The 27,120-nt window shown below is 43.0% G+C and overlaps 2 protein-coding genes across 4 annotated transcripts in view; one reads left to right on the top strand and one right to left on the bottom strand.

Moving 5' to 3' along the window:
* The window catches only part of GALNT11 (polypeptide N-acetylgalactosaminyltransferase 11), a 74,341-nt gene that overhangs the window by 10,191 nt on the left and 37,030 nt on the right, over positions 1 to 27,120 (bottom strand). For all 3 annotated transcript variants that reach the window (XM_079786351.1, XM_079786349.1, XM_079786350.1), the window contains 6 exons: positions 19,983 to 20,106; positions 17,627 to 17,793; positions 10,850 to 10,975; positions 8,660 to 8,909; positions 3,719 to 3,836; positions 1,764 to 1,916 (listed from right to left, as the gene is read on the bottom strand). In XM_079786351.1, coding sequence (XP_079642477.1) covers positions 1,764 to 1,916; positions 3,719 to 3,836; positions 8,660 to 8,909; positions 10,850 to 10,975; positions 17,627 to 17,793; positions 19,983 to 20,106 — 938 coding nt within the window. The remainder of the gene's footprint in view (positions 1 to 1,763; positions 1,917 to 3,718; positions 3,837 to 8,659; positions 8,910 to 10,849; positions 10,976 to 17,626; positions 17,794 to 19,982; positions 20,107 to 27,120) is intronic.
* Positions 2,205 to 2,920, top strand: LOC307108390 (proteasome subunit beta type-3-like). The gene has a single exon (XM_079786357.1). The coding sequence runs from the start codon at positions 2,278 to 2,280 to the stop codon at positions 2,812 to 2,814; it is 537 nt and encodes a 178-aa protein (XP_079642483.1). The 5' UTR covers positions 2,205 to 2,277; the 3' UTR covers positions 2,815 to 2,920.

Raw genomic sequence — 27,120 nt, 5'->3', positions numbered from 1 at the left:
TGCACATACTGCCCGCCCCCGCAACTGGGGATCAAGCCCACAACCTGGGCATGTGCCCTGACCTCCCAGTTCATAAGTCAATGGTCAACCACTGAGCCACACAGGCAGGGCAAAGCTCAATAACTTTTAAAGGTTGGTTGCAATAGATTAGAGCATTTAACTCAAACACCTGCACATATTTTTCCTGGTGACAATCACTGTCTCTAATCCACAGCACAAGTGCTCTCTGTATAATGGCTACGAACACTAACAGAGAACACTGAGAGGATGTCAACATGGTGACATGGCACTTTCGTTACAAACCTGACTGTGAAAACAGCTTTGCACCGGTAGATGACCTGAAAGGGTGGTCAGGACTTCCCTGGGTCTGTGACCACATTTTGAGAGCTGCTGTGTTATACAGTGGTGATTCCAAAATGATTATCATAGAGCTGGGCCTCAAGGAGCTCAGTCCCGTGTAGGGAGGAGGCAACCAATGTTGTAGAAAAGTGACAGGTGCCTACCTCTTCTCCCAAGTACAGCAAGTCGCTTCATCCTTCCCACAGGACACGTATGGACCCCTCCACTTGCATTTACCTCAGTGTTAAAAATTACTGTGCAATGTCTTAGTCATCTTTGTATCCCCCCAAACCTGACACAAGCAGGTAGTATGCAGTAGGTGCTCAATAAATGCTTGTTTAAAGAAATTAATTGTGCACATGAACATTTGTGCACAAGTCAGAAAGTGGAAACAACCGAAATGTCCATGAACTCATCCTATCTAATAAAGAGGGAATATGCTAAGTGACCATCATGCCCTCACAAAGATGGCGCACCCACAGCCAATAAGGAGGGAATATGCTAATTGACTGCCACGCCCTCAAAGATGGTGGTGCCCACAGCCACAAGATGGCAGTGCCCAGTCTCCTCAGCCCCACCGGGGCAGCAAGCGCGCGGCATGGCCAGGCCCACCCCCAGGCGGGTCCGGCCACTCCACGCGCCTGCCTCTGGAGTCCCCCAGTCCCCTCAGCCTCCCAGCTGCCCAGGGCCAGCCCGAGGCACAGGCAAGCCTCGGATGGCGGTTGCCCAGCCGCCCAGGTGTGATGGAGTGTCACCTTTCCCTGATCGCTGGGTCGCCTCTGGCCCCTGAGGGATCCCGGACTGTGACGGGGCAGGCCGGGCTGACAGACCCTCCCTCCAATGCATGAATTTTCATGCACCGGGCCTTGAAAGGATAAAAAAAAATGCAATATGTTCACAATGGAATATTTTTCACAATAAAAAGGAACTGATATATGGTATAATATGGATGAAACTGACATCATTCTAAATGAAAAAAGATGGTCACAAAAGGCCACATATTGTGAGATTACATTTGTATAAAATGTCCAGAATAGGGAAATCCATAAAATGAGGCGGCCGATTACTGGTTGTCTAGGGTAGGAGGGGTGATGGGTGAAGGATACAGTTTCTTTTCAGGGTGATAAGATATTCTAAAAAATTGTTTGTGAATTATACCTCAATAAAGCTATTGCAAAGAAAATAATACTGCAGGTTGCCTCTAACAGAGAAGATGATCGGAAGGATACTACATGAGCAGAGTCAAAGGAAAACTAAAAGATCAAACAGGAAAGAGTGAAACCCTAGGCAAAGGGACGCGATTGAAAAGGAACCTAGAAGGAGATGGTCCGTCAACAGGAATGCACACGAGCGAAAAGCAACCAAAGCTATCCCCAAAGGAGGAGGGCCTAACCCTTCCTTCTCAATGAGAAATTTAAGCTCACCTTATATTCATCCAACCAAACGTGTGCCAGCCTCAAGGAGTTGTGTGTCATGGTGTCCTGGCCTTCAGGGGAACCATAGGGTCGCCTTTTCCGGAAAATGTGTCCGACTCTGGAGCAAGGGATGATGAAGAGCTTACCCCCACACATCCAAATCTGGTCAGAAGCAAAGCATGTATCAAAAGTTGCCTCACAGTGCTATGGAGTCAGTGTATGACTTGTTGTGAAACTAATCTTTGTTAAACAGCTGTATGTAGGACTTTGCAAGATGCTTTATCTTAATAGATGTAACTATTTAAATAGAAGAAAGTCAAAGGCTATATTTTTTATAATCATCTGTATGATTTTTTTTAAAAAAGTAAACTCTTAAACAATGTAATATTCTTTTACTAACATACATTGTTGTTTTACTAGATCAAGAAACTTGATCTTGAGAACAGCGAGAGTGGTTGCGCAGTGAGGTCCCTAGCGGGTTTGCTGGAATTGTGGCGGCCGGAGGTCCTACTACACCGCAATCATGTCTATTATGTCCTATAACGGAGAGGCCGTCATGGCCATGAAGGGGAAGGACTGTGTGGCCATCGCTGCCGACAGGCGCTTCGGGATCCAGGCCCAGATGGTGACCACGGACTTCCAGAAGATCTTTCCCATGGGCGACCGGCTATACATCGGCTTGGCCGGGCTAGCCACCGACGTCCAGACCGTTGCCCAGCGCCTTAAGTTCCGACTGAACCTGTATGAGCTGAAGGAAGGTCGGCAGATCAAGCCTTACACCCTCATGAGCATGGTGGCCAACCTCTTGTATGAGAAACGGTTTGGCCCCTACTACACTGAGCCGGTCATTGCTGGGTTGGACCCGAAGACCTTTAAGCCCTTCATTTGCTCTCTAGACCTCATTGGCTGCCCCATGGTGACTGACGACTTTGTGGTCAGTGGCACCTGTGCCGAACAAATGTATGGGATGTGCGAGTCCCTCTGGGAGCCCGACATGGATCCGGAACACCTATTTGAAACCATCTCACAAGCCATGCTGAATGCAGTGGGCCGTGAGTGACGCAGTGTCAGGCATGGGAGTCATCGTCCAAGTCACTGTGAAGGACAAAATCACCACCAGGACCCTGAAGGCCCGAATGGATTAACTCCCATTTCCAGTGCCCTCGGTGGTTTTTTGTCTTTTTTTTTTTTTTTAAGTAAATGTTTTTCTTTCAAAAAAAAAAAAGAAACTTGATCTTTAGGACTTAGGGACAAGGAATGCTTAACAGGTCCTGTAATTTCAGTTTTACAGGTACTTTCTTATAAAATGTATATATAATTTTTTAAAGAAATAAGTTGTATAAAATATACAGAATAACTCTAGTTAAGATATAAAAGATCTTGGTTCTGGTTTAAATTTCATGTTAGACTATGAGTTACTTTATACAGTTATTTTAATTTTTGTGGGACTCAATTACCTTATTTATAAAATAAGACTGAACTAATGTCTATTATTCCTTTCAACTTTAAAATTCAAAAGATTATGCAAGAAAAGCTACCTTGTAAAAATACTGTGGTCAATACATTTGCAGAATTACAAAATGACATATGCACAAGGCTCTGTGCTATTGTCTGAATGTTGATTTGCTATCTGGACCAGTAGATGGGAGATGGATACGGGGACTTCTGAGTTCTTTCCCTCCCCCCTCTTCCTCCTCAGGTTGGAGGTACTTGTATATGAAAGGGATTCAGTAAGCTATACATGAGCTGATGAATAATTTGTCATATAAACTGGGCTACTTCTCAAAGTGAAATGGGGAGCTATTACCAATTTCTCTAGGGAAACACTGTGAACCAGATGGTCTTGGGCAATCGGGGAAATCTGATCCCAACTATATACAGCAAGAACAAAACTATATTAAATGCTCATTAAGTCCTCTGAATTGATACCCAATCATTTCTTTTTGAATTGAAAATAAAATTACCCGAAATGATATTTCCAAGTTTTCTCCTCCCCAGATATCCATGCCACTGTCATATTGCCCGAGTTCACTGAAGTAGCTTCTATTCATGGCAAACAGTCCTCCAGCCATTGTAGGTGACCTAGAAAAGGAAAATAATTACTGTATCAATTCTATAAATTCAATTAGCTACTCTTTCAACTATTATAAAACATAGTTTATCTAAAATCAAGGGAGGAGCTGGGCCACAGATCACTAGTGATCTACTAAACAACGGGTAAGTGAAGACTGTTTTCCTAAGTACCAAAAAGACTGTTTTTATTAAAACAACTAGAAGCCCGGTGCACGAAATTCGTGCATGGCGGGGGGTTGTCCCTCAGCCCCGCCTGTACCCTCTCCAATCTGGGACTCCTGGAGGGATGTCCGAATGCCCGTTTAGGCCCGATCCTGGTGGGATCCGGCCTAAATGGGCAGTCGGATATCCCTCTCACAATCCACGACTGCTGGCTCCCAACTGCTTGCCTGCCTGCCTTCCTGATTGCCCCTAACCGCTTCTGCCTGCCAGCCTGATCACCCCCTAACCACTCCACTGCCAGCCTGGTTGATGCTTAACTGCTCCCCTGCCAGCCTGTTTGCCCCCAACTTCCCTCCTCTGCCAGCCTGGTCACCCCTAACTGCCCTCTCTTGCAGGGTTGATCACCTCCAACTGCCCTCCCTTGCAAGCCTGGTCCCTCTCAACTGCCCTTCCTTGCAGGCCTGGTCCCTCCCAACTGCCCTCCCTTGCAGGCCGGGTGCCTCCCAACTGCCCTCTCCTGCTGGCCATCTTGTGGTGGCCATCTTGTGTCCACATGGGGGCAGGATCTTTGACCACATGGGGGCAGCTATATTGTGTGTTGCAGTGATGATCAATCTGTATATTACTCTTTTATTAGATAGGATAGAGGCCTGGTGCACGGGTGGGGGCCAGCTGGTTTGCCCTGAAGGATGTCCCGGATCAGGGTGGGGTTCCCTTGGGGCGTGGGGCGGCCTGAGCGAGGGGCCTGTGGTGGTTTGCAGGCCGGCCACGCACCCTGGCAACCCAAGGGGAGGACCTGGTATCTGGAATTTATTTTCCTTCTACAATTGAAACTTTGTAGCCTGGAGCGGAGCCAAGCCTGCTGCTCCCTCCGGGGCTGCAGCCATTTCTGTGGCAGTTAATTCACCTTCTACAATTAAAACTTTGTAGCCTTAAGCGGGTGAGCCCAGCCAGGGTGTGCGGAAAGCTTTGCTTCCCCTGTTGCCGCCGGCAACCCTGGCCTGCTCTCTCAAGCTCCATTCTGCTGCCATTTGTTTGAATTTGTTTACCTTCTATAATTGAAACTTTGTAGCTTGAGTGGAGGCTTAGGCCTGCAACAGCTATGGAAAGCTTGGCTTCCTCTGTTACCTGGGAAACCTTGCTCTCTGTGGCTGTAGCCATCTTGGATTGGGGTTAATTTGCATACTCGCCCTGATTGGCTGGTGGGCGTGGCTTATGTAGTGGAGTGATGGTTAATTTGCATATTACCATTTTATTAGAGAGGATTGTTGACAGAAATCCACCTGAATTATGAATTATTTAATTCCTTTTGGCAATCTCAGAGCCACTGGGATAAACACTGGACTCCAGGGCCTGTCAAGGTGAGACCAGACAAACCCACCACTTTCAATTGGACTCAAACATGTGTTAGACCAGTGGCTTGTAAGTAGAGTGATTCTGTCCCCCAGCAAACATTTCTCTAACTTCTGGAGACCTTTCAGCTGTCATATCTGGGTAAGGGTGCTACTGGCATCTGATGGGTGCCAAAGAATTTATCAGGCCCCAAAGGTCAATCCTGTCAAGACTGAGAAACCCGTGTTAGTGAGAGTGACGTGGACTGGTCCTCCCCGAGAGCCAAGGCCGGCTTCCAGGCCTCTCTTCCTGAAAACGGACTAGGTGATCATGGATTCTAATGTCCCACGCTGCCAGCCCCAAGTAAAGCAAAATTCTCTATGCAAGAAGAAAACATCTCCCCAGGTATGAATGTATTTCTATAATTTTTCATATACAGTGTTTGGGGCTAAAACAAACAAGCGAACAAATAACCAAGCAATGAAGAAGCTAAGAAAGAAGACAAAAAACAATCTACAATAAAACGGGTATGCAAGGGTGTCAAATAACAATCAGGCAGATATTTAAAAATAACTTCAATATGTTCAAGCATAAAAGATGGGAGTTTAGCAGACAGATATTATATAAAAAGAAACCAAAGTTGTGCCTATCAGGAAAACACTCTGACAAAGACAGAAAAAAAAATGAAGCAGCCAATAAAAGAGATTCACTTCCAAGGAAACAAAAATAAGACTGTTCCTGATGTCTCACCAGAAACAGTGGAAGCCAGGTTTTAGAATGAAACATTCAAAATCCTGAAAGAATGTATCGGCCAACCTGGAACTGGGTATCAAGCAAAATTATTCTTCAAAATAATGGTGAAACAAAGACCTTTTCTGAAAAAGGAGTAATCACCAGAAGGTCCAACCAAAAGAAATACTTAAATGTGTTATTTAGTCAGAATGAGAAGATTCCTAAATAAAAATCTGCAGGTGCAGAAAGAATAAAGAGTAACATGAGAAATATGTGGGCAAACCTAAACCAATCATGTCTTGTAGGGTAAAATATATATTTACACACACACATATACATTTCAACAATGTAACTTGAGGAGGGATAACTGGAAATTGAGCATTCTTAGTTCCTTGAATAGTTTGGAGGAAGTACCAATTTATATTACACATTGGTAAGTCAAGAATATATGCTGTAGTCTCTAGGATAGCCACTAAAATAAGCTATAATAATAAAAGGGTAATATGCAAATTGGTCAGGATGCCCTCACAGTAACGACCAAACAGCAGGCTGTGTGGGGCGACAAGGCTGGCGGGGGGGTTAGAGAGGGATGACCAAATGACTGAACAGCAGGCTGTGTGGGGCGACCAGGCCAGCAGGGGGGGCAGTTGGGGGCAACCAGGCCAGTGGGGGGGGGGGGAGCAGTGAGGGGCAACCAGGCCGGCAAGGGGGGGTGACAGTTGGGGGAAACCAGGCCGGCAGGGGGGGCAGTTAGGGGCGACCAGGCCAGCAAAGGGGGGCAGTTGGGACAACCAGGCCAGCGGGGGAGGACAGTTAGGGGTGATCAGGTCAGCAGGGGAGGGCAGTTGGGGGGGACCAGGCCTGCAGGGGAGGGCAGTTGGTGGTGACCAAGCTGGCAGGAGAGGGCAGTTAGGGGCAATCAGGTCGGCAGGGGAGGGCAGTTAGGAGGCAATCAGGCCAGCAGGGGGGAGCAGATAGGGGCATCAGGCCGGCAGGCAGAGGCAGTTAGGGCTGAACAGGTAGGCAGGCAGAGTGGTTAGGGGCAATCAGGCAGGCGAGCGATTAGGAGCCTGGATTGCGAGTCCTGGATTGCGAGTCGGACATCCCCTGAGGGGTCCCGGATTGGAGAGGGTGCAGGCCGGGCTGAGGAAACCCCTCCCCGCCCAATGCATGCATTTCATGCACTGGGCCTCTAGTTAAATATTAAGACCACAAAAAGATTGACAGCAAAGGGGAAGAAAATTATACAATGAAAAAATACTGATCACAGCAAAGTTTCACTGTTTTAAAAGTATAAAATAAAAGAATTCATAATGACAAATGGCTTCATTCACCAGAAAATTAAATAATTCTAAACTTTCATGTATCTATTAAAAGAACCTCAAAATATATGAAGAAAATAGATAAAGAACTATGAGAAACAATCGTAGTGGGAAATTTTATATACCACTTTCAATAACTGATAGAACATGTAAATTAAAAATTAAAATATAGAATATTTGAGTAACACAATAAACTTGACCAAACTGATATAGAATCCCATCTTTAACAACTGCAGAAAATACAAATTTCCCAGGCAAAGAATACTTACAAAAAGTAATCATGCTAGACCATAAAGCAAATCTCATCCATTTCCACTGAATTAAAATCATACAGAATGTTTTCAGACCACAGTGTAATTAAATGAGGAATAAATAACTGTAAAATCTCCCTGTCTGGAAAATAATAAATGCACTGATAAATAACCTATGAGTCAGGGAAGATATCACAATTAACATATTTTGAAATAAATATCGTATTTTCCGGTGTATAAGATGACTTTTTAACCCAGGAAAATCATCTTTACGCCCAGTCATCTTATACACCGGAAAATACGGTAATAAGAATGATGTATCATTTGTGGGATGCAGCTAAAGCCATTAGAAGATAATTTAACATCTTCAATAAACATATTAGAAAAAGAAAAAGGCTGAAAATTTTAAAAATCTAAACATCCAACTCCTGGTTGTAAAAAAAGCTTATGTATCAAATATTCTTCATAGCACCACTCATACTAGCAAAGAACTGAAGATAGTACTAGTAAACCTGCATAGCACAAAGGGTACTCCCAAGGTGCCCTCCAAGCTTATCCCAGGATACTGTTGATTTTGTCTGCCTTTCTCACTAAGCCACAAAACCTTGAGAGCAGCAGACAATGTCTTATTCATAAATCCTTAGGACTTGGTAGAGTGCATAAAATTCAATAAGTACTCAGAATTTTTAAAAATGTTTTTATTGATTTTTAGAGAGGAAGGAGAAAGAGAGAGACAGAAACATCAATGAGAGAGGATTATCATCCATCGCCTGCCTCTCTTGCATGCCCCTACTAGGGATCGAGCCTGCAACCTGGGCATGTGCCCAAACTGGGAATCGAACCCGTGACCTCCTGGTTCCCGGGTCGACACTCAACTGCTGAGCCACACCAACTGGGCAGCACTCAGAATTTAATGGACAAAGTAAGCCAACACTTTTGCTTCTTGCAAAGAAGAAGGAATTATCTTTAAAAGGTTTTTTCTCTCCTGAAGAAGTTCTGGTGGTAATTTTCTAATACACAGGAGAAATCTTACTTTATTGGTGCAGCAGCTCCTTCTGGTCCTCCGAGCTCGGAAAGGGGAACAAGATCCCATTTGAAGTGCAGTCCCCAATTGAACCCTCCACGCACCACAGGGGACGAGCTGTAGGCCAGAGTGTCCGCACTGATGATGTCGATCACCGGGCACACGACTGTCCGCCGGTCCTCCCGGATGGCCGCCAGCAAGGGCTGCAGCCACATCACGTTCACTTCACAGTGGCTGTCCAGGAACACCAGGACTTCTCCTGAGGAGGCAAATGACAGGCTTTACAAATTCATCTCACTGCCACCACTCCTCCGGTACACCCACTGGCCCTTTGCTGGGTTTAGTTGGGACTTCATTTTTAGACTCTTCTCCCCTCCTTTTTTGTTTAAAACCCACTCGAACTGAAGCAAATCAATAAAAAATGAGAACTCCTCTCCATGTAGCCTGCAGTCATATGCAGATTGAATTCAAGGCTTATGACTTTTCTCCTATTTAATTCTACTCAAAGACTTACTGAAATCAACAAGATAAAAATTATGGAGTATTTGTGGGGAAAGGCAAAATTATGCCATTCGAAACGCTGTACTGTTACAACATATTATGGAGAGCTGTATTTCTCAGAGACCAATGATCATTTAGTTTTTTTCATTATGATCTGTCAGGTATCAGCCAGTTTGGGGGCAGCCCCAGGTTCAATGTGACTATGTGTAATCTTACTTCATTTAGTTAAATTGAAAAAAGTAACATTTATAGAATTAAGAAAAACTATCAATACATTTCTTAAAGGAACATTGATTTAATTGACTTCACCTGGCACTGACTGATGATGGACGGGGGAAATTCTGCCTTTCTGTATTTAATGACACCGGCTGTATTTATGCTCTCTGCGTCTTCACCTGGTTGTTCACAGACGCAGAATTATATGACTAACTCACTGTCATCATAGAGAATGTTCTTGCCTGTGGTATTTCTGCTATCATTAACTGAAATGGGATGATATTGGTGCTTTAAAAGTCAGCGGTCGCCAACCGGTGTTCTGTGGACCACTGGTGGTCCATGAGGTCTAAAAGGTTGGCGACGGCTGCTTTAAGTGATTCGTGTGAAATCTATAGCGATACATTTCATAGGTAAATCTTTAGAATAAAAATGGTATCTGATGAATCAGATTATCACTTAACTGCTAGGAATGACAGGAAGTTATCAAAGAAACCCTCATTTCCACTCACATTTATCAAGAGGAGTTAAAAATGTCTAAATTTTTTAAAGAGTTATGAATATGATTTCTATGTGTCCCTCAATCATAACAGTACATTCCAGGCAAAATTCCTAGCTGAAAGACTTCCCTGTTTCTGACCTGGAGTAAACTAATGGTTTAATTGTTTGGGCTGGGAGGGTAGCAGTTATATTTTATGCCATGTAAATACATCATCCGACTGAACTGGCAGCAGTACCTAAATAAATTACCTTTATGATTTTTGGGGGGCCATACCCATGCATACATGCAGTATTATGTACCTAATATCTTTAAGTAAATTCATTTAACTTGAATTTATTTTAAAAGGACATTTTTTTACCAAGACCAGAAATGACAATCAGGATCACCAACCTTACACAGAGGTAACCATAAGAAGAAATACAATGGTACCAATATAATGTAACTGAAGACTAACCAGATATACGTGCAGCAGAAGATTCTGAATTTGATACCTGTTACTTCTTTTTAAAAGGGTCAAGATAGGTGTAAGCTGGAAAGTTTTTAAAAACACAGTGGTACCAATGGAGACTTTCTCCTTGATGGACTTAGGAAAATTACAAGTAAGAGGAAATTTTTAAAGAAAATGTCTTTATAATTATGTAAGTCAACTTTTAAAATATGTTTTTATTGATTTTAGAGAGAGAGGAATGGAGAGGGATAGATAGTGAAGAAGATGCAAATATATTTGAGGGGCAGTAATTAACAATAGGGGCCTTTAAGAAAATAGGCCTGAGGACTCTGGAGTTCGCCTCCTTGTAGTTTGTGCTTTGGGACACCAAGGTTGGAGTTCTGAAAAGGCCTTTCCCAAACTGAACCACCTCATCTCTCCCGCTGGCAATGCCCACGTAAGAGCCACTTTTCAGACCTCTGCAGAATGCGCAAAGGCACCAAGGACAGCCCTCATCACTCAGCACCCACCCACAACACCCAATGGGAAGTTATACCTGTTGCATGAGCTGCTCCTATCATTCTTCCGCGAATTAGTCCCTCACGTTTTGTATTTCTTATTAATTTAATTTTTCCAGGGAGGTGTTTTTGGACAAATTCATCTAATTCTCCTTTCAAATCATCTGAAAATAAAGAGTCCCATAGTTATTCAAACCACATGAGACACATATAAAGACATTTCATAGCTACTCTAAGGTTGTATCTGGTACTTCCAACAACAAATTGTCAAGTAAATATAGAATCTTGTTTTATTTTAAAAGAAGATTGTAACTTATCTGATAAGGTGAAAATAGGGAAAGAAATGAAGGGTAGGAATTGGAATACCAGCCGAGAAATACTTACCTTAGTTATACACTTATTTGTATTTTGACAGCAAACTGGTACAATGCTTTGCATAAAAAATGTTTGAAAATAAATATCGAGTCAATGTTCCACTGACTGCACATAAATCAGATTTAAAACAAAATGAGATGTAAATGTCTTTTGTTTAAAAGTAATTTATCATGTCTTACTCCAGAATAACTGAGAAACAACTTCTATGGTCCCTACCAAAAATTATATAATAGCAGCAATAAATATGCCTTTTATTAGTTTAGGACCTTCCAAGGGTAACTTCTACTTAGTAGGTTGCTTTTTTGTTTTGTTGATGTTTCCTTGGCTGTGCCAAAAACTTAGTTTGATGTAGTCCTGTTTATTTTTTTCTTCTTTCTCTTGCCCGAGGAGACTTGCCCAAGGAGATGTATTACTAAGAGCAACATCAGAATTTACTACCAATGTTTTCTTCTAGGAGTTTTATGATTTCAGGTCTTACATTTATGTCTTCAATTCATTCTGAGTTTTATTCTTAAAAGTGGTGTAAGGTGATCTAGTTCCTTTATTTTTTTGGCATGTATCTGTCCAATTTTCCCAACACCATTTATTGACTAGAGTGTGTTTACCCTATTGTATATTCTTACATCCTTTGTCATAAACTTACCATATAAATGTGAGTTTATTTCTGGGCTCTCCATTCTGTTCCATTGATCTATGTGTCTGTTTTTATGCCAGTACATACTGTTTTGATTATTATAGCCTTGTAATATAGTTTGATATCCAGTAGCATTATTCCTCCATTGCTGTGGCTATTCAGGGTCTTTAGTGGTTAAATATAAATTTTAGGTTTATTTGTTCTAGTTCTGTGAAGAATGCCTTTTGTATTTTGAAAGGGAATGCATTGAATACATAGATTGCTCTGGTTAGTATAGACATTTTAATGATGTTAATTCTTCCCATCCATGAACATAGTATATGCTTCCATGTATTTGTATCTTCCTCAATGTCTTATAATTTTCCAAGTGCAGGTCTTTTACTTCCTTAGTTAAAAATTTTATTGGTTTGAAATAAAGGAGAGAAACCAAGATGGCGGCATAGGTAAACACCTAAACTGCAGCCTCGCACAACAATATCAAAAATACAACTAAAAGACAAAACGGACATCATCCAGAACCACAGGAAAGCTGACTGACTGGAAATTCTACAACTAGAAGGAAAGAGAAAACCACAAGGAAAATCAGAGGAGCTGTAAAAGCCTGAGGTACGGAGACAGGGGTGAGCGCGTGCGGAGAGGACGGAGCCGGAGAGGACGGGGCGGCTGAGTGCCTGGCTGGCGTTCTCTATCGGGAAGGAGATAAAAGCTCCGGACTGCACCGAACCCCAGTTCCGGGTGAGACCCTGGGGACCCAGGCTCACACTGGGGGAATCTGGGCTGTAAGGCGGAAACTCTGGGGAGCGGTGAAAGGCAGAGCTCCGGAGGCGCACACGTGAATGCGCACAGAGGACGGACTGTTGACTGTGCCACTAGATTGCCCTAGCGGGGAGACTAATACTCTGGACTGCGCTGAACCCCAGTTCCAAGTGCACTGAACCCCAGTTCTGGGCGAGAATCTGGGAATCCAGATTCATTGGGGGAGAGACTAGACTGTCTGGCAGCGGGCGAAACTCGAGGGCGCCTTTCTCTCAGAGGTGCTTGCAGCGAGTACCGAGGGACACTGAGACCCAGGAACCTCACAGGGCAGGGCTGACGGGAAGCCAAGGCTGTCAGCTCCACCCTGAAACTCCGCCCCATCCAAGCCGAGCACAGAGGCTTTTGCAATTTTGCAAGTCTAGTTGAATAAGGCTGTCTCCCAGCGTAGACACAGCTGATCCTCACAGCCAATTAGCCTGGAGGTCAACTTCTCCCACTGATACCAACAACAATCAAGACTTAACTACAACAAGGCTGTACACACAGTCCACAAAGGGGTGCACCAAGAGTGTCCACCTCAGGTAACTGGGGAGGCCGAGCCACTGGCCCATATAGGACACCTAGCACACAAAGCTACTCTACCAACTCAGGGAAACAGCAAAAATGCGGAGACAAAGAAACAGATCACAAACGAAAGAAATGGAGGAAAACAAACAATTGGAGATAGAGTTCAAAACCACGATTATAAGATTTTTCAAGAATCTCCTAGAAAAGGCTGATAAATTTAGCGAGACCCTCGAGGATATGAGAGAGACCCTCGAGGATATGGAAAAGGACCAACTAGAAATTAAACATACACTGACTGAAATAAAAAATATTATACAGACACCCAACAGCAAACTAGAGGAACGCAAGAATCAAGTCAAAGATTTGAAATGCAAAGAAGCAAAAAACACTCAACTGGAAAAGCTAAAAGAAAAAAGAATCCAAAAATGTGAAGATAGTGTAAGAAGCCTCTGGGACAACTTCAAGTGTACCAACATCAGAATTATGGGGGTGCCAGAAGAAGAGAGAGAGCAAGATACTGAAAACCTATTTGAAGAAATAATGACTGAAAACTTCCCCCACCTAGTGAAAGAAATAGACTTATAAGTCCAGGAAGTGCACAAAACCCCAAAAGGAATCCAAAGAGGACCACACCAAGACACATCATAATTAAAATGCCAAGAGCAAAAGACAAAGAGAGAATATTAAAAGCAGCAAGAGAAAAACAGTTAATTACCTACAAGGGAGCACCCATACGACTGTCAGCTGATTTCTCAACAGAAACTATGCAGGCCAGACGGGAGTGGCAAGAAATAGTCAAAGTGATGAATAGCAAGAACCTACAACCAAGAGTACTCTACCCAGCCAAGCTGACATTCAGAATTGAAGGTCAGATAAAGAGCTTCACAGATAAGAAAAAACTAAAGGAGTTCATCACCACCAAACCAGTATTATTTGAAATGCTGAAAGGTATTCTTTAAGAAGAGGAAGAAGGGCCGAAACCAGTTTGGCTCAGTGGATAGAGCGTCGGCCTGCGGACTGAAGGGTCCCAGGTTCGATTCCGGACAAGGGCATGTACCTTGGTTGCGGGCACATCCCCAGTGGGGGGTGTGCAGGAGGCGGCTGATGGATGTTTCTCTCTCATCGATGTTTCTAACTCTCTATCCCTCTCCCTTCCTCTCTGTAAAAAATCAATAAAAATTTTGTAAAAAAAAAAAAAAAGAAGAGGAAGAAGAAGAAAAAGATAAAGATAAAAATTATGAACAACATATCTAGGGGAAAAGATGAACAACATAGACTGAAGAACAAGAACAGCATTGATCAGACTGTCAGACCTCAGAGGGAAGGTAGGGGAGGGTGGGGACAAGGGAGACAGATCAACCAAAGGACTTGTGTGCTTGCATATGAGCCTAACCAGTGATCACGAACAACAGGGGGATGGGGGCATGCGTGTGGGGGGGGGGGGGTTGGGATGGAAATGGGGGGGGGGGTTGATGACAAATATGTGATACCTTAATCAATAAAGTAATTTAAAAAAATTATGAACAACAAATACATATCTATCAACAAGTGAATCTAAGAATCAAGTGAATTAAAAATCTGATGTACAGAATAAAGTGGTGAATATAATAGAACTAGAGGCCCAGTGCATGAAATTCATGCACGGGTAGGGTCCCTAGGCCTTGCGGGCGATCAGGGCTGATCTGTGGGGTCCCTACTGGCACCCCCCTTGGCCAGCCTGGCGCCGCCCACTTGCCAGCCCTGCCACCGCCACTGCCAGTCACCTCCCTCTGCGGGTGACCAGCAGGGTGATGGCGGCGGGGAGAGCCCACTGGCACCTGCCTTGGCTGGCCTAGGGCCTGTGGGCTGGGGGCAGCTCCTGTGTTGAGCATCTGCCCCCTGGTGGTCAGTGCGTGTCATAGCCACCAGTCGTTTCGCTAGTCATTCTGCTGTTCGATTTGCATATTAGGCTTTTATTATACAGGATCAGGGGCATAGAAAGGGAGTGGACTAACAACTCTCAGGGGGAAAGGGGTGTGGGGGGTGCGGGAAGAGACTGGACAAAAATCGTACACCTATGGATGAAGACAGTAGGGAGGAGTAAGGGAAGAGGGTGGGATGGGAACCAGGTGGAGGGGAGTTATGGGGGCGAAAAAAGAGAAACAACTGTAATAATCTGAACAATAAAGATTTATTAAATTTAAAAAATTTTATTGGTTTTTATTGAGGAAAGGAGAGGGAGAAAAAGATAGAAACATCAATTATGAGAATCATTGATTGGCTGCCTCCTGCACACCCCCTACTGGGGATTGAGCCCCCAACCCAGGCATGTGCCCTGTCAGGGACTCGAACCATGACCTCCTGGTTCATAGGTCAATGCTCAACCACTGAGCCACTGCAGCCAGGCCTCCTTCGTTAAATTTATTCCTAGGTATGGGGAATAAATTTAATGCAATTATAAATGGGATTTTTTTAAAAACCAGCACATGAATTTAATAAAATTTAGGTAAAAGAAGAATGGGAAAATTTACAATGTGGGTGAATCAAGGTAAGAATACTGAAACCAACTGATCAATCTTTACATCACCAAAAATGCAACAGATAGCATGTGCTTCTTTTTTCATTTTACATTCAATATTATTATGTATTGGTTTAAGGTATACAGCATAGTGGTTAGATAACCATATACTTTACAAAGTAGCCCCTAAATATTTGAGTATCCACCTGGCACCATACTTAGTTATTACAATATTACTGACTATATTCCCTAGGCTGAACTTTACATTCCCATGACTCATTTGTGACTACCAATCTGTACTCAATCTCTTCCCTTTTCATGTCTCTGCCATTTCCACCAGTCTCGACATGGCTTCCTCTGTATAAGACTTCTGTTCAGCTAGTCTTCCTTTGGTTATTCAGGTTGACTGTTCTGTAATATACCTGTAATTCCAATTTGGTTCTGGGAGGCGGCAAGTGTAACCATCTTGGAACAAATCCCAATGGAATTGTTTTCTTTTTGTTTGTTGTTTTGTTAATTATCACCTGAGAACATTTTCCCATTGATTTTTAGAGAGAAACATCTATTGGTTGCCTCTCACACATGCCCAGACCAGGGCCAGGGATCAAGCCTGCAACTGAGGTACGTGCCGATGCTTTAGCCAATGAGACAAATGAGCTAGGGCAGAATTGTTTTCCTAATTTCTCTTTCTGATAGTTCATTATCCTATACTACAGGCCCCGAAACACGATATTCTTGCAATGGGGGGAGAGGGGTCCCTCAGCCCGGCCTGCGCCCTCTCGCAATCCAGGACCCCTCGGGGGATGTCCGATTGCTGGCTTAGGCCTGCTCGCCCCGGAGGGGTCCTTAGTGCTGCCAAGGAGGTGGGAGAGGCTCCTGCCACCGCTGCTGCACTTGCCAGCCAGAAGCCCTGAGCCGGGCTTACAGTTGGCGAGCAGTGGGTGGCGGGAGCCTCTCTGCCTCCGTGTAGCGCTAAGGATGTCCGACTGCTGACCAAGCTGTCAGTTGGACATCCCCCAAGGGCTCCCGGACTGCGAGAGGGTGCAGGCTGGGCTGAGGGCCCTCCCCACCCCGAGTGCACTGGGCCTTTAGTAGGATAAAAGCCTAATATGCTAAGTGTCTGACCATTTGTTCAACCGTTCGACCAGTGCTATGATGCTCACTGACCACCAGGGGGCAGACGCTCCAACCGGTAGGTTAGCTTACTGCTGGGGGTCTGGCCAATCAGGACTGGGTGAGATGGGCTGGATATGTCCTGGAGTCCTCCCGCGGTCCTATCCTGGCCCCAATTGTGCACCGGTGGGGTCCCTCAGCCTGGCCTGCACCCTCTCACAATCTGGGACCCCTTAGGGGATGTCGGAGAGCCAGTTTCAGCCCAATCCGCGCAGGCCAGGCCGAGGGGCCCCACCAGTGCACAAATCCGTGCACCAGGCCTCTAGTTGGTGTATAAAAATGCAGCCAGTTTGAATAGTGATTTTATTCCTGTTACTTTACTGAATTCATTTATCAGTGCTAGTAATTTTTAGGGGAAATCTTGAGGGTTCTGCAAATGATAGTTTTACTTCTTTTTTTCTAATTTGGATGCCTTTTATCTCTCTTTGTCTAGTTGCTATGGCTTCTAATACTAAGCTGAAGAAAAGTGGTGAAAGTGGACAGCCTTGTCTTGTTCCCAATCTTAAGGAACATGCTTTTAGCTTTTTCCCATTGAGTATTATGTTTGCTCTTTTTAAAAGGTAAGCCAAGGGAAAAAATTTAAGGGCCAAGTTTAGGTAGCACAGTTTGTGAACAGATTACAAAGGTAATGCAGTTTCTTCAAAATTATCCCATAATCTTTGGACAGGTATTTATTTGTGGTTGGCTCCATTGCAATTGCATGCATAGGATTCTCCCATCCACCACGTATTGAAGGGTCAGCCTTGCTGATGTTGTCAATGCCACAGGGAACAACAGCCTAGATCCTACATTACCAGTGACAACATTCCTTACCAAAGTCACTGCTGTCATCCACAAGGATGATTTCATGGAGAAGCCGGGCTGGTGTGCGGTCCAGGACGCTGTGCACAGTCCGTAGCAAAGCAGACAAGGCTTCGTTGTAGAAACAAATAACAACACTAGCGACTGGCAGATCTGTAGGGTATACCTTATCTTTACATCTGCAAAGATGAATGAGAAAAATTCCAACAATTTAAAAGGCTCAAATGTTTTACATTATTATTCACTAAACCTTAACTACGACCTTATTCTGCATCTTCCTTGCACTATAACAATTTTTTAAAAAGCATTTAAGGAAACAATGTGGTTTCTTACAAGAGTTTTACATTTGTTAATAACTTCTTCCTCTGATATGTGCTACTCTGCTTATTTTAAACATTTTAAAAACTATTTTTTTTTCTTTTTTGGTTCATAGGTTACATAAAATCACTGCAAGTATTTTTAAAATATATTTTTATTTATTTCAGAGACGAAGGGAGAGGGAGAGGGACAGAGAGATAGAAACATCAATGATGAGAGAGAATCATTGATCTGCCTCCTGCAGGCTCCACATTGGGGACTGAGCCCACAACCTGGGCATGTGCCCTGACCAGGAATCAAACCGTGACCTCCTGCTTTATAGGTTGACGCTCAACCACTGAGCTACAATGGCCGGGCTCATTGAAAGTTTTTAATGCAGCACTTGTAAGTTGATATTCAGCTTCTCCTCAATGAGGTCTCGAAAAGGAAAAAGAAATATAAAACTTGTTTCTGAAAATTTTATTTTTTACTCAGTAATAGAAAAACATTTGAGTAAACTATGATATATATCAAGATAATGGAAGAGCTTCCATGCAAGTACCTAACAGTTAGGTGGCTTTATACAACAATAACAAAACCACCAACTTACAGAATCAAATCCAGAATTCTATGCTCTTTTGCACGGCATAGAGAGCCCTTCCATTGGCTGGGCCCAGCCTATTCCAGCCTCTTGCCACTCTGCCTCTATAGCTGAACTGAACCATTTGGGTCCCTTTGACAAACTATATACCTTTATGCCTCAGTCTGTCCTCTTACTCCCTTGCATCACTGCTCAGTCATCACTGAGAAACTTTCCCTGACCACTCAAGTTTGGGGGCCCCATTTCACTAGTTTCCGTCATGGCCATCATTCTTGTGCTACTACAATTATTTGTTTCTTTATCTCCCCTGCTAGACTTGAAGGCCTGTGAACCCAAAAATGTCTTATTCTGTTTATTTTTGAGGCCTAATACAGTGTCTAGCAAACAGTAGGTGCTCAAATAATCTGTATGTGGAATGACTGACCAACTATCTATAATAATAAGCGTGTAATATGCTAATATGTAATTAGACCAGACAGCCGAACAACCTTCCAGACATCATTCCAGACCTCCTTCTGGATGAAGCCACGGTGGCAGGGGCTGAGGCAGAGGCAGTTAGGGATGATGAGGCAGGCAGGTGAGCAGTTAAGGGCGATGAGGCAGGCAAGCGAGCAGTTTGGGGTGATCAAGCAGGCAGGCAGAGTGGTTAGGGGTGATCAGGCAGGCAGGTGAGCGGTTAGGGGTAATCAGGCAGGCAGGCAGGCGAGCAGTTAGGAGCCAGTGGTCCCAGATTGCGAGAGGGATGTCCCGGATTGCGAGAGGGAGCAGGCCGGGCTGAGGGCCCCCCGCCTCCGTGCACGAATTTTGTGCACCGGGCCTCTAGTAAGAATGAAAAGCCTTTGACAAAACTAAAATAATGAAAACAGAAAAGTGAGCCAATGAGTCAAATTCTTCACTGATTTACTGGATTCATGGCAAAAAGGAATACATTAACATTTTAAAAAAACTTATGCTCAGGCCCTAGCTGATTTGGCTCAGTGGATAGAGCATCGGCCTGCGAACTGAAAGGTCCTGGGTTTGATTCCAGACAAGGGCACATGCCTGGGTTGCGAGCTTGATCCCCAGTAGGAGGAGTGCAGGAGTAAGCCAATTAATGATTCTCTGTCATCTTTGATATATCTCTCTTTCCTTCTCCCTTCCTCTCTGAAATCAATAAAAATATTTTAGATAAAACAAAACAAAAAAAACTTATGCTCAGAAGGTTATATAATTACATACAGTTGGCCCCTCTCATCTTTCTCCACATTATTTTAACTTTTAAAAGGGACACAGCAAGTTCTAGAATGGTGTTGGGATAGTCTCAGACCCTGCGGATTCAAGCGCCATCAGAGTGGAAATCTGGCTTGAGTTATCCAGTATCCGGAACAACAAAGCCTAACTGCAAAGTATGAACTCCGCCCTCAGGCTCCTTTCACGGGTACTGACAGCACTGTCACTAAGCTGATTAGCAGAGCCCGAGAAGGAACTTACGCTGCATTCCTGGTGTCTGGCACCTCTCTGTGGTAGCCCAAGCGGTTGCTAATAAGGAGATTGAAGGCATGCTTCTGATACCCCAAGTCTCTCAACTCCTGATCATGTTCATTAAAAATCATACCTGCAAAAGAGTGAAGTTATAGTCAGTGCATGAAATCTGCAAAAGATTACAATTACTGTTATGTTATGATCTTAAGAAAATCTTGACGGGGATGAGGACAAATATGTGATACCTTAATAAAGAAATTTAAAAAAAAAAGAAAGAAAATCTTGACTTTAAACTCTTAAAACCATATAATAGCCATGTTTCTCAATCCATTTTTGAAAAAGTAAATTGAGGTTAAAGCCAAATTTGTATCAGTCCAGCTCAAAACGCAAGTGCAACTTAACCATAAAAGACACCTTCTTAATAGTCATAATCTTAAAAATATTTTCAAAAGAAAAACTTACCTCTGACCAAGAAAAAAGGAAACGTAATGATTTTTTCCATAAAAGCAGTAATTATTGAAGCCATATAGACTCAACAGGCCCCAGTTACAGACAAGTTCTTACATAAGCCCCTTCCCTAAAAAAGACTTAATAAACTTTTCTATAAAAAGTCATTGGTTCCAGGCTTAATCAGCATCAGTCAAGAAAGCCCCCGCAGGTCCCCTCAATTTAACATCCCTGCTCTAATATTCTGCCCAAAATCTTACCCTGACCTTTTGCTTCCTTTTTCCCATGTCAAACCTTTAGCCTCTCCTCAAAGAATGACTCCCTTGCAGCAGCACTTCCCAAGAGCTGGTCATGAAAACTAATTCCACTGGACATTAACAGATGTTAGAAAGAAAAAAAAGGATTCTATGGTCAAATAAGTCAGGGAAAAGCTAGGTTTTAAAAGTCAAGTAGTTTCTTTTATGGCAGGAGAACTCTGATCCTGTAATAATGGTGACGTGATCATTCTCCAGATATCAGGGGAGGGGGCAGAAGGCAGTGTTCCTCCTCAGTTAGCTGACCAAGTGACTGGAGTCCCCATATCCACCTTGGGAAACACTACCTCTTTATCCACATTCTTGCGGGAACTTTTAAAGTTGGAGCACATTCTTTGTTAAATACAAAAGAACAAAGCTCTTTTAGCATTCTGTATAAGAATGAAAACTCCATGAGAGCAAAGGCTTTGGTTATGTTCAAAACAAAAGAAATAAAAATTGCTTAATAAAGAAATTTCTTTATTGCTTAATAAAGAAATTTAAAAAAAAAAAGAAAAGAAAGAAAATCTTGACTTTAAACTCTTAAAACCATATAATAGCCATGTTTCTCAATCCATTTTTGAAAAAGTAAATTGAGGTTAAAGCCAAATTTGTATCAGTACCTAAAACAGTGCCTTGCACAAATTAGATCTTCAATAAATAGTCCTGGGTTCAACAAATATAATACAAAGAACTATCTCATACTGAATACTGAAAAGATTATGTCCTAATATAGACAAACCTCTTGGTGAGAAATTATTCCATATTAAAAAAATCATTTTGTACCCATCAACAAGATGAATGGATAAGAAAATGCAGTGTGTAAATACAGACATACACAATGGAGTATTATTCAGCCACAATAAAGAAGGAAATCCAGCCATTTTCAACAACGTGGATGGAACTTTTAGTTATATGCTAACTAAAATAAATCAGACAGAGAAAGACAAATACTGTAATATTGTATGAATCTCACTTATACAGGGTGGGACAAAAGTTGGTTTGCAGTTGTGAGTACGTGAAACACAGTATTCTTGCATTATTTATTGTAGTATTATTTTCCATACGAACAACTGTAAACCTACTTTTGCCCCACCAGGTATATGGAATCAGATTTGTGGTTGGCAGAGATGGGAAGGGGGAATAGAGATACTGGATGAAGTTCATCAAAAGGTATAGACTACCAGTTACAAATTCTGGACATGTGATGTATAGCATGGTAACTACAGTGAAGAATACCGTATCATACATTTGAAAGTTGCTAAGAGGGTAGATCTTAAAAACAGGGGGTTAATTTAGCTTAGTTTATCCCTTCCCCTGCACTAATAAAATTACAGCCAATTTTCAATTAATTAACATGCCAGAAAAGAAAAACAAAACAAAAAAACATGCCAGAGGCGTTATTTCAATTAATTTTATAACTGTTGATTAAATCAGAATACCTATTTTTAAGTTTTATTGTTGATAATCTTTCTAAGGTGTACTTTGCAGATTCTTTTCCGATTGTTGATAGTGCCTTATTCAGAAATCAGTATACATTCAACTATTATTATACTGATTTACATTAAGTCCTTCTAAATTAACTTCTCTTCATAAAGGAACTAGAGGCCCGGTGCACAAAATTTGTGCAGGGGGGGGGGAGGTGCGCGGGTGTCCCTCAGCCCAGCCTGCACCCTCTCCAATCTGGGACCCCTCGAGGGATGTCCCACTGCCCGTTTACAGGGATCGGGCCTAAACTGGCAGTCAGACATCCCTCTCACAATCCAGGACTGCTGGCTCCCAACCACTCGCCTGCCTGATTGCCCATAACCGCTTCTGCCTGCCAGTCTGATCACCCCCTAACCACTCCCCTGCCAGCCTGATTGACACCTAACTGCTCCCCTGCCGGCCCAATCACCCCCAACCGCCCTCCCTTGCCGGCCCGGTCGCCCCCAACTGCCCTCCCCTGCTGGCCTGGTCACCCCTAACTGCCCTCTCCTGAAGGCCTGGTCGCCCCCAACTGCCCTTCCCTGCCAGCCATCTTGTGGTGGCCATCTTGTGCGAGGGTGTGATGGTCAATTTGCATATTACCTTTTTATTATATAGGAGGATTCAGTAGGGGTTTTCTCAGTTTGGATTATAGTCAAATGTAGACATAAAATTTGCCATTAGTGATATTTAGTGCATTTTCAGTTATACAAACAGCACAACTACCAAGTTGCAGAATATTTTCGCTACCCCAAAAGGAAACCCTATCACCATAGATCAGTTACTCCCCTTTCCTCCCTCCTCCAGCCCCTGGCAATCACTAATCTCTTTCTGTGTTTTTTAATTTGTCTATTCTAGACATTTTACATAAAAGGAATCGCACAATATTTGACCCTTTGGGTTCTCCTTCCTTCACTTACAATGTTTTTAAGATTCACAATAACTTCATATATCATAGCATACATATGTCATAACTTCATTTCTTTCTATGCCTCAGTAATATGCCATTGTATTTATACCACATTTTGTTTGTCCTTCCATATCAGTTGATGGACATGTGAGTTGTTTACACCATTTGTCCATTTAGAAAAATGCTGCTAAACAATTTGTACACAAATTTTTGTTTGAACACCTATTTGCAATTCTTTTGAGTATATACTCAGGAATGGAATGAATTGCTAGGTCATACAGTAATTCTATGCTTATTTACTGAGGAACTCTTTTCCACAGTGGCTGCGCCATTTTACATTCATAGCAGCAGTATCTGAGGGTTCCAGTTTCTCTACATCCTCACCAACACTTATTACTTTCCTTTTAAAAAAATTATAACCATCCTAGAGGATGTATCTCATTTTGGTTTGAATTTCTGTAACAACTAATTATGTAAAACATCTTTTCATGTGCTGGTTGGCTTTCTTCTTTGGAGAAATGTCTATGAAATTGGGCTATTTGTCTTTTCATTCTTGAGTTTTAAGAGTTCTTTAAATATTCTGGATAATGGACCCCTGTTAGAGATATGTTTGCAAACATTTTCACCCATTTTTTGGGTTGTCTCCTTCACTTTCTTGGTAGTATTCTTTGATGTTACAAAAGTTTTTAATTTTGATGTAGTCCAATTTTTTTCTCTTTTGTTGCTTGTACTTTTGGTGTCATATCTAAGAAACCATTGCCAAATCCAAGGTCATGAAGATTTATTCTTATGATTTCTTCTAAGGGTTTTATGATTTTAGCTCCTACATTTAGGTCTGATCCAATTTGAGTTAATTTTTATATATGATATGAGGTAAGGGTCCAACTTCATTCCTTTACATGTGAGTATCTAGTTGTCTCAATGCCATTTGTTGAAAAGACTATTCTCTCCCCATTAAATTGTGTTGGCACCTTCTTTTTGTTGTTGTTAATCATCAACTGAGGATATTTTCCCATTGATTTTAAGAGTGGAAGGAGGGGGAGAGATAGTGACATACCCATTGGCTGCTTCCCGCATATGCCCCGACCAGGGCCAGGGATCAAGCCTGCAACCAAGGTATGTGCCCTTGACCAGAATTGAACCCGGAACCCTTCAGTCCAAGGGCTGATGCTCTATCCACTGAGCCAAAGCAGCTAGAGCCTTGGCACATTCTTTTTTTTTTTTTTAAATATATTTTTTTAAATATATATTTTATTGATTTTTTACAGAGAGGAAGGGAGAGGGATAGAGAGTTAGAAACATCGATGAGAGAGAAACATCGATCAGTTGCCTCCTGCACACCCCCTACTGGGGATGTGCCCGCAACCAAGGTACATGCCCTTGACCGGAATCGAACCTGGGACCCTTCAGTCCCCAGGCCGATGCTCTATCCACCGAGCCAAACCGGTTTCGGCAGCACATTCTTTTTTTAAAATCAATTGACCACAGCTGTCATAGGTTTATTTTATATTTATCAGCCATCCACTAATCTATGTCTGTCCTTACACCAGTACCACACTGTTTTGATTACTATAGCTTTGCAGAAGTTTTGAAATCAGGACATATGAGTCATCCAACGTAGTTCTTTTTCAAGATTGTTCTGGAGACTGCTAAATCTCTCAAACAAGCTGCAGCTGATGAAAGTGTGCCCCAAACCTAAAAATAAAAGGCCCTACACCCAGCACTAGCACCCACCCTGTCTTGCTTCACAGCTGGGCCTTGCCTAGGCACCTCCAAGCCCAATACACATAGAAAATAGCAGCCCTCTGCAGATCCCTCGGTAGCTCCTGCTGTGTGATCCCTGGAAGCCCTAGAGCCAGTGCACCCGGTGGACAGCTTCAGACCATAGCAGATTACAACTCTACACATCCACAAGTGACACACTCATGGGGGCAAACTCAGAGAGCACCAAAGCCTTACTGAAGCCAAGTCCTGCTCCACAGGGATGTTTCCTGAACAACAGCTTTCTCTCTGTAGTCGCAGCTGGTCCTCACAGCCAAATGGCTTGAAGGTCAACTCCTCCCAATGATGCCAACAGCAATTAAGGCTCAACTACAAGACTGTGCACACAGCCCACACAGGGAGGCACCTAGAGTGCCCAGCTCAGGTAACTGGGGAGGCTGAGCCACTGGGCCCTACAGGACACCTACTACACAGGCCATTCTACAATTCCAGGAGACATAGTAGCTCTACCTAATACATAGAAACAAACAGAGATACAGCCAAAATGCAGAGACAAAGAAACATGTCACAAAAGAAAGAAATGGAAGCCAGCAAGCTATTGGATACAAAATTCAAAACCACGGTTATAAAGTTACTCAAGGATCTTCATGAGACTTTCAAGGATCTTAGAGAATGTCAAAGACATGAAAAAAGGACCATTCAGAAATTAAGCATACACTAAGTGAAATAAAGAATAATTTACAGGGATTCAACAGTAGAATAGGGAATTCTGAGAATCAAATCAAAGATTTGAAATATGAGAAAGCAAAAAACACCGAATCAGAAGAGCAAAAAGAAAAAAGAATCCAAAAATATGAAGAAAGTGTAAGGATCCTCTGGCTTCAAGCATACTAACATTCGCATTATGGGGGTGCTAGAAGTAGAAGAAAGAGAGCAAGATATTGAAAATCCATTTGAAGGAATAATAACAGAAAACTTCCCCTACATGGTGAAAGAAATAGACTCAAGTCCAGGAAGCGCAGAGAGTCCCAAACAAGAGGAACCCAAAGAGGCCCACATTAAGACACATCATAATGAAAACAACAAGGGTTAAAGACTAAGAGAGAATCTTAAAAGCACCAAGAATTCAAGGGAGCACCCATATGACTGTCTCAACAGAAACATTGCAGGCCAGAAGGGAGTGGCAAATATTCAAAGTGATGAATAGTAAGGACCTACAACCAAGGTTATTCTACCCAGCAAAGTTCTCATTTAGAATTGAGAGTCAGATAAAGAGCTTTACAAACAAAAAAAAGCTAAAGGAGTTCATCAACACCAAACCAGTATTACATGAAAGGTTAAAGGGTCTTCTTTAAGAAGAGGAAGAAGAGATAAAAATATGAACAATAAAATGGCAACAAATACTAGTACAGATCTATCAACAATTAAATCTAAAAATATCAAAATAAACAAACAAGAAATCTAATGAACAAAATAAACTGGTGAATAAAATCGAGTCAGAGGCATGGAAGCATGGAACAGACTGATGAATCTGAGGGAAGAGGGAGGGAGGACGGGAAGAGGCCTATCTTTGCCTTAAGCAAGCCCTGTCCATTGTTTCTGTGCATCTAGACTAATACACTTTTCAAATGCCCCTTTTCAGACCTCTCAAGAAAGCACATAATCTTAACTACCCTGTAATCGCATCCCTGAGTTGCTTTTCTTCCACCTCTATGTAATCTTTCTTACATTCCCTCCTTAATTTCTAATGCATAAAAGACACTGCAAACTGTTATTTTTAGAAGCATTTATCTCCGTCCATTGAGATCCTGATCCCTCTTTTTGGCTCAAATAAATTTTTATAAAACACCAGAGGCCCAGTGCATGAATTTGTGCACTGTGAGATCTGGCCGCCCACCCCAATGGGAGCTGATCGGGGTTGGGCTGGTGGAGGGGAGGGGCCATGGGCAGTTGGAGATTGGGATGGGGGGCGCTCGGGGGCCAGGCTGGCCGGTCAGGGGGAGGGGCCGTGGAAGGTTGAGAGAATCGGGGCCCCAATCAGACTGGTTGGCCGCCACAGTGCGCCTCATAGCGACTGGTTGTTCCGGTCGTTCCATTGTTCTGGTCACTTGGCTTTTATATATACAGATTAGAGGGCCAGTGTATGAAAATTCATGCACTGGAGGGGGCATCCCTCAGCCCGGCCTGCCCCCTCACAGTCCAGGAGCCCTCAGGGGCGGGAGGTGACCTGGCAATCAGGGGAAGGTGATGCCCCATCACACCTCTGCTGCTGCCACTGCCGGAAGCGCAAGCCTTGGCCAGCCCTGGT

This window comes from Cnephaeus nilssonii, assembly GCF_951640355.1.
Source record: "Cnephaeus nilssonii genome assembly, chromosome: 12".
NCBI classification, from domain to species: Eukaryota; Metazoa; Chordata; class Mammalia; order Chiroptera; family Vespertilionidae; genus Cnephaeus; species Cnephaeus nilssonii.
The sequence above is the reverse complement of the archived record's forward strand: the minus strand, read 5'-3'. Positions and strand labels throughout refer to the sequence as shown.